The sequence below is a fragment of the Hylobates moloch genome, unplaced genomic scaffold, assembly GCF_009828535.3.
Source record: "Hylobates moloch isolate HMO894 unplaced genomic scaffold, HMol_V3 SCAFFOLD_18, whole genome shotgun sequence".
NCBI classification, from domain to species: Eukaryota; Metazoa; Chordata; class Mammalia; order Primates; family Hylobatidae; genus Hylobates; species Hylobates moloch.
In genome coordinates, this window is record NW_026652293.1 from 46,655,586 (window position 1) to 46,672,135 (window position 16,550).

The window sequence follows — 16,550 nt, forward strand, 5'->3', positions numbered from 1 at the left end:
CTAGCTTCTCCCACACTTTCTGTTCCATTTTTCACCAGACTCCCAGCTCTTCAGCCTGAGAGGAATATGGTGCAGAGAAACCGTGATGGCATCAACATATTGGTGGTGATGACCACCTCCCTTACACAATAGTCTCATCCCTGCACAATTTTATACATTCGAGCATCATGCCATTGGAATCAACCACAACCTTTTGAAATTGTGGGGATAGACCCAGGAACAGCCTTTGAGCCTGATCTGCCACGATCAGATAGAAGAGCAAAGATGCTCCGAAGTCCTGTGGGATGGATGGCTGGAAGGGACAGTGGAAAAGGAAACACTGCAAGACAGGAGCTTGAGAGATGGTCCCAGGCAAGATCAGTTAGGTCCTTGAGCGCTGTGCTGAGAAATAACTTTTTTCTAAAAGGCAACGGGCAACCCAGATGAAAGCTCTGAAGCAGATGTGCGGCATGCTTAGGTATATACTCTAGAGAGGTAGTTCTCCAAAGGACAGGCTGAAGGATGGATTGGGAAAGGCTGGGCTGGATCAGAAAAGCCCATTGGGAGCTGTTACATGAGGGAATGGCGAGGCTAGACTCATGGCCCTGGGGATGGGAATGGATTTCAGGGAATGGTTTGAAGAACTATCAAGGAGATAGAATGTATAGGACTTGCAGGCCAACTAGACGCAGGAGTTGATGAGGAAGGAGTCAACATCTCCAGGTTTCTGAATTGGGCAATCGACTGCGGAATTAGCTGGAGGAATGACAGTGGCAGAGAAAGGATATGCGTCAATGCAGACCTGAACTAAGACAGTGCCAATGAAGGTGGAGGGAAGGGATGGAGGCATACATCATCACCACCACTGGGGGACTGCCTAGATGGGAGGAGTTATTGGAGAAAGGCAGTGACTCCACATTTCTGGCTTGCATGATAATGCCACAAGGGAATGACTTCAAGGAGAGGATCAGATTTAGGGAAAGATGAGCTCAGATTTGGTCATGTTAAATTTGAAGTGCCTCTTGGGATGTCGGAATGAGATATTTGCAATGTGGAGCTCACAGGGGAGTCTGCACTGGAAATGCGAATTTAGAAGCTGTGATTAGGAGGTTGTGCTTACTGTTCAATAAGTCAGAAGAGAAAAAGATCAAAGATGAAATCAGTATTTTTTGGTCTAGTTTGGCACAAAGAGCCCATGAAAGAGACTTAAGAAGGAAAGTCAGAGAGGTAGAAAGAAAACCAGGAGAGAAAGGGGATGGAGAGGTCAGCGGAAGGACGTGGCTCAGAATAAGACTGGGGACAGGAGGATTGGTCTAGTCTGTTTTCTGGGTTTCCTGGACATCTTTGTGGGAAGGAGAATCTCTGTGCCTCTTTGCAGTCTGTGGAACACTTGCAGGCCTGATCTGAAACCAGATTGACCACAGGTGCCTTGGCTGACATTTGAAAAATGGAAACTTGAAACTTACTGAGGCCCCTCTCCAACCCTCTTGTCATCCTCCTCCCTGTTTCCCACAAAGGAGATGAAATATGTGCCTGGGGAACCCAGCAGGAGGCTGGGAATGGGGTTCGGGGCAGCAGATGGCTCAGGGCCCCTACTCTTTAGTGGCAGGAGTCAGCCACAGCTGTTCAGCGAAGCCTCCTGCAAGTTTAGTGGGGGCAGATAATTGGCTGGGGATTTGCTGGTGGAAGAGATCAATGAAGGGGAACATAAGCCCAGGCCCTTCATGGGATAGACAAGCTAACCTCAGACTCTTTGTTGAGGGGTGTCTGAGTGCCTCTGGATTTAGGTCATTGAAATGACCACCTCCCTTACACAATAGTCTCATCCCTGCACAATTTTATACATTCGAGCATCATGCCATTGGAATCACCCACAACCTTTTCGAATTGTGGGGATAGACCCAGGAACAGCCTTTGAGCCTGTCCAAATCAGAGACAGTGTGCTCGTGGTTTTCCTTTGTTCTTATCCTTCTGACATTTCAGAAAAGTGCGGGAAGGTAGAGAGCTTCAGTTCACACTGCTGAACTCAGGGAAATTTGACTCTTGCACACAGACAGGAAACACAGACCCGAATTCTTCTTTTTTTTTTTGAGACAGTCTTGGTTTGTCGCCCAGGCTGGAGTGCAGTGGCGAGATCTCGGCTCACTGCAAGCTCTGCCTCCCGGGTTCACACCATTCTCCTGCCTCAGCCTCCCCAGCAGCTGGGACAACAGGCTCACGCCGCCACGCCCGGCTAATTTTTTTGTATTTTTAGTAGAGACAGGGTTTCACCGTGTTAGCCAGGATGGTCTCAATTTCCTGACCTCGTGATCCGCCCGCCTCGGCCTCCCAAAGTGCTAGGATTACAGGCGTGAACTACTGCGCCTGGCCCGAATTCTTTTTTTGAGGCGGAGTCTCAGTCTGTGATCCAGGCTGGAGTGCAGTGGCACGATCTCGGCTAAGTTTTTGTATTTTCAGTAGAGATGAGGGTTCACCATGTTGACCAGGCTGATCTCGAACTCCTGACCTCAGGTGATCTGCCCGCCTCAGCCTCCCAAACAGACCTGGATTCTAAAAGTTACAGCATCTCTGTCTTTTCTCTTTGCTTTTGTCAGCATCCCTGGGTCCTGCTTTCCACTCGGGGATAGTGAAGGATACGAATGGGTTCGTCCGTCTGTGTCTCCCACAGGCCCTTCTGCAGGTCCTGGCTTGACAACTTTGAAACTGGTTGGCTTGGCTGCTTGGATGCCTGTGTCCATCGGCCTGTCCTTCCTTGCTTTCTGTTTTTTTGACTTTGGCCCAGAGTTCAGGATTCGTTAGTTCTGAGCCACTTCTTTTTATCTTGAGTAAGGGCATGCGCATGCTTTTACATGCATGCTAGAAAGGTAGATCTTTGCTTCCAAATTATCTTGTGAACTATGGCAGGTATTTTGGGGGGCCTCACTGGCTGTGGTGGGGCTTTCTTGTGGTACTAAAGCACTGTGGTTTATTAAAGAAAGGTTCATTATGAGAGGCAGGTTAGGAATAGCCCCAGGTGGCTGGATGCCAGAAGGATGATCCTGGGCTTGGCACTGATGCTCCCGCTTCCCTGGAAATGTAGGTTACTCCCCTGCCTGCCTCCATACTACCTCACCACCTCCCTCTCCATTCCCAGTTGCTCCAGGTCCCAAGGCTTTACCAGTTGATGTCATGATGGGAGAAATCCTCAAGATCAGTTACTCATGACATGAGGGACTGGTGCTCTCTCTTGTCTCCTCCCCACTTCTCCACCTGGCTGACTACTTATCCTGTAAGATGAATTCCAGTGTTACTCTGCTGAGGCCCCTCCTCTGTCCACCCAGAGGTTGCTAGGCTTGCCTTTCTTATAGCACACTTCACATTGTGTTTTGGTTTTTATCGTGGTAAATTATAACATAATTTACCATTTTAACCATTTTTAAGTGCACAGTTCAGTGACATTAAGTGCATTCATAATGCTCTGCAAAATGACCACCATTCCGGCCAGGCGCGGTGGCTCATGCCTGTAATCCCAACGCTTTGGGAGGCCGAGGAGGGAGGATTACCTGAGGTCAGGAGTTCGAGACCAGCCTGGCCAACGTTGTGAAACCCCGTCTTTACTAAAAATAGAAAAATTAGCCGGATATGGTGGCAGGTGCCTGTAATTCCAGCTACTCAGGAGGCTGAGGCAGGAGAATCGCTCGAACTTGGGAGGCAGAGGCTGCAGTGAGCTGAGATCACACCACTGCACTCCAGCCTGGGTGACAGAGTGAGACTCTGTCTCAAAAAAAAGAAAAAAAAAGGCCACCATTCCTCCCCAGAAACGAAAGCCCATACCCGTTAAACAGTACTCCCCATTTCCCCCTCCAGCCCCTGCCTACCACCGTTCTACTCGCTGTCTCTATGCACTTGCTACTCCAGGTACCACAGATGAGTGGAATCATACCATATTTGTCCTTTTGTATTTGGCTGATTTCACTCAGCATGTCTTCAAGGCTCATTCTGCACATTGCAGAATTTCTTTCCCTTATGGGGCTGAATAAATTCTATTACATGTATGCACTACATTTTGTTCATCCCTTTATCCATCGATGGATATTTGGGTTGTTTCTACCTTCTGGCTATTGCAAATAATGCTGTTCAGAGCATGGGTGTACAAATACCTATTGCGGTCGCTGCTTTCAATTCTTTTGGGTATGCACCCAGAAGTGGAATTGCCAAGTCCTAGGGTAATCCTATTGAATTATTTGAGGAATTGCCATACTGATCACATTGTGTGCATTCTGAGTCCATCTCCCACCAGACCTCCGGAGAAGGGCTGTGTTCTTACCTTTGGCTCCACAGCCCTACCTGGCAGGCTGTCGGGCACAGCAGACACTCAGGGTAAGTGTTTGTCACACTGCCTTAAGCAGCTAAGGAATGCCCTTGTTCCAGCCCCAGAGAACTTGCCCCAGAAAGCAGCTAGGAATTTATGTAAGAGGACTCAGAAGGATGTGATTTCACTCCCTAACTGCCAGTTGATCTCACATGATAAAGTGAAGAGAAAGCAGGTACAAAACATTTTTAGAGAGTGGAGCCATCCGTGATTAAACCGAGGGCAGAGGACAAGGCTGCCACCAGTGCTGTGGATGGATTCTGTCAGCATCCTTCTCTTCAGGACACTTGGATTAGCTCTGCACCGAGAGCAGCCCTTTTAAGTGTAAGGCAGTGCGTATCCATGATCCAAGGTTCATTCTTTCTGTAAGCATTAAACGAGCCTGTCTGTGTACCAGGCCAGTGCTGTGCCCAGGGGATGCCAGGATGTGAGACACAACCCCTGCCCTCACAAGATACAAACAATTACAATACAGGATGGGGAAGCACCAAGTGCCATGGGGGTTCTTGTATGTTTTGGAAAGATGATCCCAGGCTTGGTGCTGCTGCTCCCCCTTCCCCGGAAAAGCTCAGGTTATACTCCCCTGCCTGCATTCACACTTCCTTGCCACCTCCCTCTGCATTGCCAATTGCTCCAGGTCCGAAGGCTTTACCAATTGACTTGGGGTGGGGCGGGGAGCAAGAATACCTAAGCTAGGACGAGGAAGGTCAGGGAGGCATGACACCCAGGAGAGGGGAAGGGATGGTCATGAGGCTGTTCCAGGCCGGGGTGCAGCCTGTGTGAGTCCTGGGAGCAGAGGAAAAAGTGCCTTGTTATTGTTTTGTTTTGCATGTATGTAATTACTGAAGAAAATGACAAGTTTTTCTTTTTGTCTCATATTAACTTGGTTTGGATATACAACATATAGTAGATAGTCAAAGATAACAAGTGAATCCTTTATAAAAGGATTAGTCTGGAAAAGTTAGATGTGGGCCTGCTCAGAGGCAGGGGGATGGACTCACTGACCCCTTTGGGACACTTTCCCTTCCTTTGTATCCAGGCTCCGAATTTTCAAGGTCTCCTTTCTCTTCCTTGACTCAGATTGTCTAAGCTACTTAACCAATGGACAGCCTTCCATTGAGCGGTTCCCCATCAGCTTTAAAACCTACTTCTCAGGAAACTACTTTCACCACGTTGTGCTGGGGATTTACTGCAATGGCCACTATGGCTCACTGGGCATGAGCCGTAGGGCTGAGCTGATGGATAAGCCATTGACTTTTCGGACTCTGAGTGACCTCATCTTTGACTTTGAGGACTCCTACAAGAAATACCTGCACACAGTCAAGAAGGTCAAGATTGGGCTGTACGTCCCCCATGAGCCTCATAGCTTCCAGCCCATTGAGTGGAAGCAGCTGGTCCTCAACGTCTCAAAGATGCTGAGGGCTGACATAAGGAAGGAGCTGGAGAAATACGCCAGGGACATGAGAATGAAGGTGGGTGCTGGGAAGACAAGGAAGCCATGTAGGAGAGCTCTTCTCCCATTCCTTTCTCTCTGCCTCTTGCTCCAGGCCTCATTTTTCTAGGATGGTCAAAAATTTCTTGAGGTTGAAGTCTCTCTTTGCATATACTACTGCAAAGAAAGCCATCTAAAATCAATTTAGATGTGACAGATCTAAATCAGATCTAAAGTGTTAGTCATTTTATATTGAAGCGCTAGTTTGTTCTGTTTTGTCGATGTAATAGGGTGACCAATTGTACTAGTTTGCCTGGAACTGCGGGTTTTCCCAGGACATGAGATTTTCAGTATTAAAACCTGGAAAACCTTATATGCCGGCCTTATATAGACTATACTCATACAACCCTCTTCTCCCTCTCAGTTTTACCTCCAAAGTGATGTGATTCCCGCTTGTCCATGTCCCTCCAGGGCTTGTGCAGTCACTAAGAGAAAAGGATTATGCTGACTTCAGGCCTGGCTATGTTTAGCACTTGTGGACTTGTCGTCTTCACTCTGCAGGACCTGGAGTGGAGACTCCTGATTAATTAAAACCATTCTGTCATATGTGTGGGATGGGAGCATCAGAGGAAGAACAAGCTGGTTTCTGGGGCAATGTAGATGGGACTTTGCCTTCGTGAGGAGAGGAACTTGCCAAGCAAACAAACACAGCCCCGGGGAGACTGAGGCACTGGGCTGTGTTCCTCTCTCCACACGGCACAGGGAGCACAATGTGACCATCTGTATATCCGTCTTGGAAGTGGTGCCCTTGCTGCTTGACAGTACAGGACGAGAGAGGAATGTGTGTGTCTCCAGCCTCCTTTTTTAGAAGTCTTCCTGCTCAATGCCTTCTAAACCATGGCATCATGATTGGGCTGGGGGGTGGGATGTGGTGCTGGAAGAATACCTGAGGGTGGAGATCCTTTAGGAACCAGGGCGATTAACTCCTCACATCTCCTTCAGATCCTGAAACCTGTAAGTGCTCACTCTCCGACCCAAGTGAGAAGCCGGGGAAAATCCCTGTCCCCCAGAAGGAGACAGGCAAGTCCCCCGAGGAGACTTGGCCGGCGAGACAAGTCGTGAGTAATATTTCCTCTTCCCCAACTCAAAGCCCAACACAAACATTCAAGGGGTTGTCCTGGCCCATGGGGACAAAGCTGTGTCTTGGGCCTGGCATTTGAACCTGACAGCAATCTCCAGGAGGACTGCCCCTCATTCAGGGGATGTCTGTGGAAAAGGATCCACTGTGCACATCACCCCCATTGCCACTTCTCTGCTGTCAGTTGCACACAAACAGAGGGATAAGCCCCAGGCAGAATGAGGTGAAGAATAGCCTGAAATGCAGGTGGTCCGGAGGGAGCCTTGGACTTAGAATTAGGAAACCTGGGGCTGGAACCGGCGCAACTGCTTCGGGATGTCTTTGTTATCTTTCTGGGCGTAAGTTTTCTCACCCATAAAATGGGATTGTTAGAATTTATGAACTTTCCTAAAATTCTGTAGTCCTCTGTACCCAGCAGAAAGTGTGATTACCATCGGTGGACGGTGGCATCAGAAACACCCACCGACTCATCTTCTTCCTTGGCTAACTCTACCGTCTCCGTTTCAGCCCTGAGGCCAGTGATCCCACATCTACTTCTTAGATCAAAATAACCCACTTAAGCAATGACAGATTGGAGATGCTGGGGATGCCCAAATTCACCAGTGATAATCCGCTGGCAAATATTTGAACTATAGCCATCCTGGGAAAAAATACTGCTTTTCTTAATAATAGCAGCATGCTGTGTCACCCAGCCTCTTGCCGTGCTGGGACCATGTGGCACAGTGCACAGGGGCCTTGGTTGAATCCCAACTCTGCCACGTGTTAGCTGTGCAGCTGGGCACATCCTTCCTCCTCCGGGAGCCTTGGTTTCTTCATCCATGAAAGAGTATCAGATGCTCTCCTTGCCTATCTGACACGGTGGTTTGTGAAGATCCAAGTAGATGATGTAACGAGAGTGACTTGTCAGCAGTGAACTGCTTTCACACAAGCACATTATCATCATCACATCAATCCTGTACAGTAAACAGGGAACATTTTACAAGTTTTGTTTTCAGGTGAAGAAACCAGGACACAAAAAGAGCTTGTTATCTTGTAGTAAGTTCTGTAGCTGGTCAGTGAGAAATGGGGCCGAAACCCAGGTCCTCTGATTCTGGGAGGTGGTAGGGCAGAGTCGGGGAGGGTTCTGTTTTCGGAAGAACAGGACGGGACGAAGTACTTTCATTTCCAAGGAAGGTTCTTTACTTGCCCCATTCCACGTCCTACAGCCAGTCCTGGGTTCAGCAGGTACTGTCACGAGGGCCATGGTGACAATGGCTGTCGTTCTGGGTTGGAAAGGAGGGTGTGAGGTGTGAAGCAGTGAGAGGTCAAGTGTTCCTGGTAGCAAGAGAGGCTGAAGATGAGAATAGTTTCGGCATAGGTTTGTCCTTGTAGGGAGCAGCATGGCTTCCAACCTTTCACACATGACCTCCTGACCCCAATCCTCCCCCTGATGCTGGCCACTGCCCTTGACCCTTGACCCCAACCTTAGCCCTTACCCTATCTCTCTCTCTGTCTTTGATTCAAACATCAATTAACTGCTGTCACTGCATAAAGTAGCAGTTGTCTCAGAGGACTATGAACATAGAAATCTTCCCAGAGGGTCATTTAGCATAGAGTGAGTGACCCAGCAATAGCAAGTTGCTCATGAAACAACTGATTTTGTCTGATTTATTATCTGTTTTGCCCAAGGAGGGCTGAGTCATTCCCTGAGGAGCTCCCAGTCTTCAGCAAATGTCGAGCAGAGTCTATAAAAGCCTGCCCTTCCCTTTAGACTCCAGAATCCAGAGGACATGAAGGCCCAAGCATTCCGCCTGGCAATGGATTCCTGCACAGAATGGTGGCTATTGATTTTGAAGACTAGTCCTGGTGGATCCATTTTACTTGGATCCACAGGGACTTTGCATTCACAGGGCCATGTTGAGTTTTTAACCAGGAAATGTGACCATAAATGCGAGGGGATGGTAAAGATCTTAGAAACCATGGTAACAGGATGATGTCAGGAGTCAGGAGGTGCTAGTGGCTGGTTTGGGAAATGTGGAGGAAGGAGAGTTTGAGTTTGGATGATGGGATGTGGGGTGCATCTTTGGCATCAGGGGAGCTGCTAAAAATGCAGACCTGGAGTTTGAGGAAGCTGGGGGATAAAAGTCGTATTGGAGCCATCTACTTAGAATTGCCAGCTGAAATGACAGCCAGATAAGTCTATGAGCAAAGAAAGAAGAGAAAAAAGAAATGGCCGGGCATGGTGGTTCACGCCTGTAATCCCAACACTTTGGGAGGCCAAGGAGAGATAATTGCATGAGTCCAGGCATTTGAGACCAGCATGCCTGTGCCACATAGGGAGACCCTGCCTTTACAACAACAAATTAGCCAGGCATGGTGATGCATGCCTGTAGTCCCAGCTTCTTGGGAGGCTGAGATGGGAGGATCGCTTGCGCCTGGCAATTCAAGCCTGGATAGCGCCATTGCTCTCCAGTCTGGGTGAAGGAGTGAGGCCCTGTAAAAAAAAAAAAAAAAAAAAAAAAAAAAATGTGATGACAAGGCCCTGAGGAAGCCCAAGAAAAAGAGCCAGAACAGAAGATGGAAAAGGAACAGTCAGAGAGGGAGAGGATGGATCAGGACTGTGAGTGCACCTGCGCCTGCAGAAGACAGCTGTCAGAGTGCCGCAGCCGTGAGTGCAAAGCTACCTTCTGGTGTTGAGGCACCACTTGCCCTCTGCCCTCCTGCCCATCTGGCACACCAGAGTGGGCCTGGGAATGGGGAGAGAGACCAGGGAAAGGGAGTGGTTGCCTGAGGTCAGGAAGGAAGACCTGCAGGAAGAGGGCATTCTCCTCCATTACCTTCTGTCCCCCATGCCCCGGAGTCGACCCCAGCCCCACTGGCGGAAGCACAGGAGCACAGAGGTGATGGCTCAGGGCTCAGCAGTGAAAACATAAGCTTTTCAAAAACGATGAGAAGTGGCCGCAACAAGGTGAGGAGGGGTGGGCTTCAAGAGGAAGGAGGGAAAGTAGTGGGGGAAGGAGAAGCGCTATGGACTGGGGTGACATTTAAAGAGGCAGTGTTGAGAGGCTGAGGAACCAGCCTGTGAAAGGGAGTGAGAGTGAGAGCTGATGGAGCTGATGCAGGCCAGGATTCATTTATCAAGAAGGAGCCCTGAACAGAGATGCAGCAACCTGATTTCTGACTCCAACTCTGCCATGAACCAGCTTGCGGCTTTGAGCAAGCTGCGTCTCTGTGCCTCACCTGCATAAGGGGACAGGGGACTTAGAGCAGATTATTCTAGGTAGTTTGTAAACTCTATAGAGTTCTCCTGGGGCTTTTGTCTTTCTAGAATTGGAAGAGACCAGAGTGTCTTTGGACACACAGAGAAAATAACCAGGAGAAAGAAATGAATGTTCAAGAACAAAGGGATTAATAGAGGAAGATATATGAGCAGCTGGGGTCACACGGTATGGAACGCTACAGAGAGGGCTTAGAAGGTGGTGGGTGGGGTAGAGGGTAGGGCAGAGGAAGGGGGGGGACATTAGGGAGAGCTTGACGTACATGAGGAGGTAGAAGTTGAAGGACTATACCTTAAGTGGCCTTTATCCTGCCAGTGAAGGAGTTGAAGAAAGGGCCCAGCTGAGGACAGATAGATAGGCCCTGCAGTCCTGTTCTTACCTCTGAGTGTGCACCAGCATCACCTGAAGGGTTTGTTGAAACAGAAGACTGCTGGACCCCTTTCCCAGAGCTTCTGATTCAGCACATATGGGATGGAGCCTGAGAACTGGTGTTTCTAATGATGCTGATCCTGCTGGTCTGGGGACCACACTTTGACAGCTACCGTTTGCTTCAGCCGCAGGCCTGCACCTGTGTTTGATGAATCAGAATGGGAAAACTGAGTTGGCGGTTGACCCTGAAAAATAACAGTCACTGGCTGAAAGTACTGGGTCTGCTGAGAGGGTCAGATAAAGCTGTTGGGTGTGATTTAGGGGCTCAGCCTTGTCCAGTGTCGCCTGGATCTCTGGATAATGAGGTTGTGGAAGCAAAGTTAGGGGGTCTGACCCTGCGCTGGCTCCCATGTTTGGGCCCCAGTGAAGTCATTCTGGGAGGGGCCCAACTGTTCACTCTCCTGGGGGCCAGACCGGGCCTCCGGTCCTTCATCCCCTAGGCCATGCCCATACACTAATCTCTGACTACTTTGTCATGCAGCCAAGGCAAGTGACCACCCCTGTGCCTGCAGAGGACAGCTGTTAGACTGCGTCAGTTGTGAGTGCAAAGCTATCCACTCTCCCGCTCCCCTCCTACCCTGCCGGCACATCAGAGGGGGCCTGGGAATGGGGAGAAAGACTGGGGAAGGGAGTGGTTGGTCACTCGAGGTCAGGAAGGAAGACCTGCAGGAAGAGGGGAATTCTCTTCCATCACCCTCCTCCCTCCATGCCCCAAAGTCAATCCCAGCCCCAGTGGGGAAAGCCCCAGGAGCACGGAGGTGATGGCTCATGGTTCAGTGAAATCATCAACTTTTCAAAAATGGTGAAGAGTGACTGCCACCTGCCTCAGAATCCCTCTGACTCATGCCCCTGCCCTGGAGCCTTCCTACCGGGTAAATATTGATTCCCAAAAGTCGTCCTTCCTAAACTTCTCCCAGTAGGTCAGAGTCTTTGGGGTTTTTTTCCCCACAACTAGGGCCGAGTGGCCTTGGAACAGTTTGACCATCCACAGAGCCCAGTTGGCTTGTAGGTGCCCGTGGACAATTTTGTATGAGCAAATCCAGTAAGACCATGGTTATTCTTGGTGGCAGAAACCTTTGCCACTTCTTTTCTCTTTCTCTAGCACTTGGAGGTTGGGAGGGAACTCTAGAGGGCACATCTCTCAGCTGAAGTTTCAAATGGATTGAGGTGTTTGAGGAGGGAAGATTCTCTCCCTAATTCCCCCGAAACTTTGACTTCTGAGTTGCAGGGCTGGGGAAGGGATTGCAGGCGCTACTGTGTAGGAGGAGAGGGAAGAGAGGTGCGGGACATGAGAATAAAGAAGAAGGGCTGTGAGAGGCCACAAGCACTGGAGTGCCAAGCCCCAGCTTCCCTCTCTAGATTCCAGCTCCCGCCATTCTGCCACACTAGAACTCAGGACAGCCACGTTCCTGGAGGTATGTTTGGAGAGAAGCAGCTCCTCAGCTTCCACTCATGGCCTTGACCAAGCAGGCTTTTCTCCAGGTAATCTTGCTTTTGGCGAGGAAATGAGAAAGTGACAAATATGGTCTTGACCCAATCACTCCACAAACTCTGGGAATCTTACTGTAAGATGGCCAGGACTAGGGTTTGGTGACTCTGTCCCTGTGCTATTCTGTCAGCATTACATAAGGCCATCGCGTCATTTCTAAATGTGTTGGGTGTCATGAGGAAACTTGGAAGGGGCCCAAAGGGTGGAAAATTACCATAACGGGCGAGAGGCCCATCAGCTGTGGGGTCCCAGTCCCTGTCTGCCATGGATAATTTTAGTGGCATTATATCCCCATCCACCTCCTCCCTCCAGCTGGAGCGACTTCCAGCCTTGAATTCCTCTCCATTTTTGCACTTGTCTAAATAATCCCTTTGGAGAGGAGGATCAGTGTCACTGGGTTGACAAGAATCAGCTGAGTGGGAGGGCAGGTGAAGATGACTGCGTAGCATCTGCTGAGACCAAGTTTCAAGAGGGAAACCAGGACTCCCCCACCCTTCCACCCACGGGTCCTTTCTCACACTCTGCTCCTCTGGGAGTGTTTAAAGCACCTGCTACACTGAATTGTCAAGTTTTTTCCTGTGGTTCGTAAAGAGAAAGGAAGAGGGAGGTTGAGATTCATGTTTCAAAGGCCATCTGTGAACTGAAACCAACTCCTTCCCAGCCCTGGGCCTCAGAACCCTTGCAGCTCTTCACTGAGGGGTGTTCCCAGGGGTTCTCAACTGGGTCAGCTCTGGCAGAGGAGAGATAGAAATGTGGTGGGAGGTGGAAGTGTTTGCTGCTCGCATCTTGGTAAGTGAGGAAGCTCCTTGTTAGGGCCAGGGGCCTGAGATGGTAAATGCCCCGCAACGCCCAGGACCACCCTGCCCAATAAAGAACCGTTCCACCTCAAATGTCAACAGCGCCCTCGCTGGGAAGCTTCAGCGCTCTCCGAAGTCTTTTCCATTTCTGACAGTTCATGACTCTTGGCTTGCTGCCTGGCCCTGGGTGAATTGGAGTGAGCAGATAGTGATTTTCTGGTTTTGCGGCCAGAGTGACCACGTGGAACATTCTTCTCAATTGAGGCCAGTGTTCCTGAGGACCCATGAGAACCTCTTCATCTTCTCTCCCCTGTGTGGCTGCTTTTTTCCCGCTGTCCCTCCTCCTGTTTTCTTTGCTGGTCATCTTTCTTTGCCTCCCCTTTTCTTCCTCTTTGATTTCCCTTCTTCATCATTGATCTCTGTGGCAGTTCATGGCTCCAGCGGACTTTGTCTACCTTGCTGGACGCCCTGGGGGTCCCAGAGGTTAGTAAGCCCTGAAAGCCCATCTCCTTTCACTGCAGGGCCTTGAGCTGGACAATGGAATTCCTGCTCCATTCTGTCAGGAAGGATTACATATGTCCAGACATGTGGTTGAGTAAGGGCAGAGGTTGTTTAATGAAGTCATTGAAAATAAATTTGATTCCATGGTCTAATCACATTGACTGGTGCCCAAGAAGTAATTCTCCTTAGATCCCAAATGAGAAATATCCCCAGTGGGAAAAGGAGATTTCCTTAGGGTAGAAAGTAGAGGGAAACAAACAAAAAAGAACACTAGGAAGGCTATGAAGGGAAAAGCTAAACCTCCAAGATGGTGAAGGGCAGTTTCTTCTCCAATGACTGCCTGGTCAGTTCCCCCAGGGAAATTCATATGGCCCAGAGTCTCCAGGGATGCTTGGAGAAATCAAGATGGAATGATGGGCCTCATCAGAAAAGACCACCTCAGGCAGAGTGAGCCAGGAGCCTCTGTGAGCTCCCCAGGGTCACTTAGGGTCAGACAGGGGCAGACAGGGTGAGGTTTCCTAGAGCTGAGGGGTTCTTGTCCCAGAAAGGAGAAGTGACATCAGAGCCTGGAAACTGTGCCCTGGAACCTCCAACAGTTGGCCCATGGCCAGAGTCTCCTGCCTGGGGAGGGCTCAAAGGGATGGGCACCGGCTGAAAAATCTCTTCTGGGCCGAATCCGTCTTGGCTGAGGCCTCTGTTTACATAGCAACATCAGCTGTCTGCCCTGGCAGCTGCCGGCAGCAGTGCCTTCCATCCGGGGAAGCAAGGAATGTGAGGGAGGAGCGGACTGGCCTGGAATGAAGGTGACAGGTGTGAATGAAGCTTCCCTTTCCCTGTGTCTGTCCAGCTGAGGCCATGCTCTGCCTCTAAGGCCTATCCAGACAGGCCATGAATCCTAAATCGGGGCCTGGTCTGACCTGATTCCAGCCAGACTCCACAAGAAGGGGGGCCCTGGGGTCTTTGCTTAAACTTGTAAATGCTGGGCCGAGAGCACTCCTGGTTTAATCTCTTCCACACTCTTAACATCTGGGATTAAGAGTCTAACGTTTAGAGTGGCACTTTTCCCACACTTCCCTTCCTGGACTCCCGAGCCTGCAGGCTGTACCGCCAGTCTGGCCTTTGTGTTTCTGTGTGAGGGTGAGTGCCGGCACATGTGCCCAGACATGGCCCTCGGTCAGAGATGCGGAAGAGAGACTGGGTGGTTGAGGGAACCCCGTGAACTTCCTCTCCTCGTCCTGTTTCTTTTCTTAAACCTCATCTCTCCCAGATACACCCCTATGCATGTTCAGCCTTGGGATGTGGTGATGTCTCCACTCCATCACTTTCTGGTTCTGAGGCTTCTTGTGGCTGCACAGATGGCACCATCTGGTCAGGCTGAGCTCCTCCTCTGCACCGAGGCTGCCTCAGAGTGTGAAGGACTTGGTGTGCAGCTGTCAAAGTTGAGATAGCAGTGGCGGAGAGTAGTAGGATTTTTGACAGAATAACTTCTCTGTGGAACCACCACCCTGTTCTCCCCAGCCTACCTCCTGCTTTGAGCAGCCTCCGTCCAGCTGGCTCCAGGAATGCAGACCTGTCATTGGGGTTAAGCGTAGCCTTGGGGCCAGGCCATCAAGCTTTCACCCTAGTTCACTCTGAGTCCATTTACGTCACAACAGGTGAGGCTGGGACTGTCCGTGCATGTGGATATCGTTCCTCCTGCAAAGTGAGTCAAAGTAAAGTTTTCTACTCTTTTTCCCCTAAAACAAAATGTTGCCTGAGAACCTTGAAAAAAGAAAATTCTTTCATTTCTTTGCCTTGTTTGGAGGAGGATGGCAGGGAGGTGGGGTTGGAGAAATATATTAGTCTAAAATAATAACCCTGGATCTGATGAGAGGTTCTGGGCAAGTGCAGACCGGGGTGAATCACCATCCTAGTGCTCGTGTTTCTTAAAAATAAACCCCCTTGCAATATTCTAATTATAGCTGGGGGAGCACTTGGAAGAGGCCTCTCTACACATAATAGCTCACCCAGCTCTGGCCCTGAGATGAGCTGGCAAGGACTGAACGACATTTCTGGCTGGGCCTCACAGGCAGGTGGCATGCTGTGATAACCTACTTCTGCCCTATGCCAGCCAAGGAAATTGCAGCCACGGTTGCGGTAAAAGAAAAGGATTTCATCTTCTGGGCAGTTCACCAGGAATCTCAGTTTAGCTCATTTTCTGCCAGTATTAGTCCTTTTCTTCTCCTGGGTTCTGGGTACTTAGTGGAAGGTGGCAGGGGTGGGGATACAGAAGAAGAAGATGACCTAGTCCCTTTCCTTTGGACGCACTCAAGCTGTTGATGCATTCAGCTTAATGAGTAGGCAGGTTCCCCACATGGCTTTCAGGGGTAAAGCAAACTCGCTCCAATACAGAAAATAAATGTTCTTCCTGCTTGTTAATTCTGAAAATGTTGTCATGGTAACTTGAATTCCTGGCTTAGGACTTTGTCTCTAAAATAAAATATCCCATGATAAAGGTAACAGATGATTCCCTATCATCCATTTACATGTTAGTGAGAATTTGATTGATAGGTACATATTCCACAGTGGGATTCATAGATGAATTTCCTTGGTCCCTGCTTTCAAATTGTCCACAGTCTCTGAGGCAGGCCTAAGGATTATGAATTGGCAGGATTCTTGAACAGATGTTGTCTTAGTCCATTTTGTGTTGCTGTAACAATACCTGAGATTGAATCCTTTATAATGAACAGGAAATGTATTGGCCCATGGTTCTGGATGCTGAGAAACCCAAGATCAAGTGGCTGACATCTGGTGAGAGCCTTCTTGTTGCACTGTCACATGACAGAAGGGCAAGAGAGGGAGAGAGGAAAGAAAGAGAACAAGCACAAGTGTGCAAAGGGGCCAGACTCATCCTTTTATAAGAAACCCACTTTTGAGAAAACAATACTAATCTATTCATGAGGGTGATGCCCCAGGATCCACACACCTCCCACTAAGCCCGGCCTCCCAACCCCACTGCACCGAGGATCGAGTTTCCAAACACATGAACTTTGGGGGACACATTTAAGCCATAGCAAATGTACCAAAGAAAGTGCCAGAGCATACAGAGCAAGTAGCGGATTGTGATGATAGGGAGTCAGAAAATACTTCCTGAGGTAAGTGACATTTGGGATTGCCTTCTAAGGATGAGGAGATGTC

General features: G+C 49.5%; 2 protein-coding genes across 15 annotated transcripts in view; one reads left to right on the plus strand and one right to left on the minus strand.

The window, feature by feature from the left end:
* VASH2 (vasohibin 2) overlaps window positions 1-16,550 on the plus strand; it is a 53,062-nt gene that overhangs the window by 31,367 nt on the left and 5,145 nt on the right. For 5 of the 14 annotated variants that reach the window (XM_058430871.1, XM_058430872.1, XM_032136592.2 and 2 more), the window contains 2 exons: window positions 5,421-5,802; window positions 6,765-6,880. In XM_058430871.1, coding sequence (XP_058286854.1) covers window positions 5,421-5,802; window positions 6,765-6,880 — 498 coding nt within the window. Of the gene's footprint in view, window positions 1-5,420; window positions 5,803-6,764; window positions 6,881-10,207; window positions 10,498-11,067; window positions 11,238-11,303; window positions 11,459-11,814; window positions 11,881-11,945; window positions 12,069-16,102; window positions 16,164-16,550 lie in introns of those variants that run through there. The other 9 variants (XR_009210871.1, XR_009210872.1, XR_009210874.1 and 6 more) reach the window with 8 other exon arrangements.
* ANGEL2 (angel homolog 2) overlaps window positions 10,567-16,550 on the minus strand; it is a 38,608-nt gene continuing 32,624 nt past the window's right edge. The window contains exon 9 of the mRNA XM_058430865.1: window positions 10,567-10,725. Coding sequence (XP_058286848.1) covers window positions 10,652-10,725 — 74 coding nt within the window. The 3' untranslated portion in view covers window positions 10,567-10,651. The remainder of the gene's footprint in view (window positions 10,726-16,550) is intronic.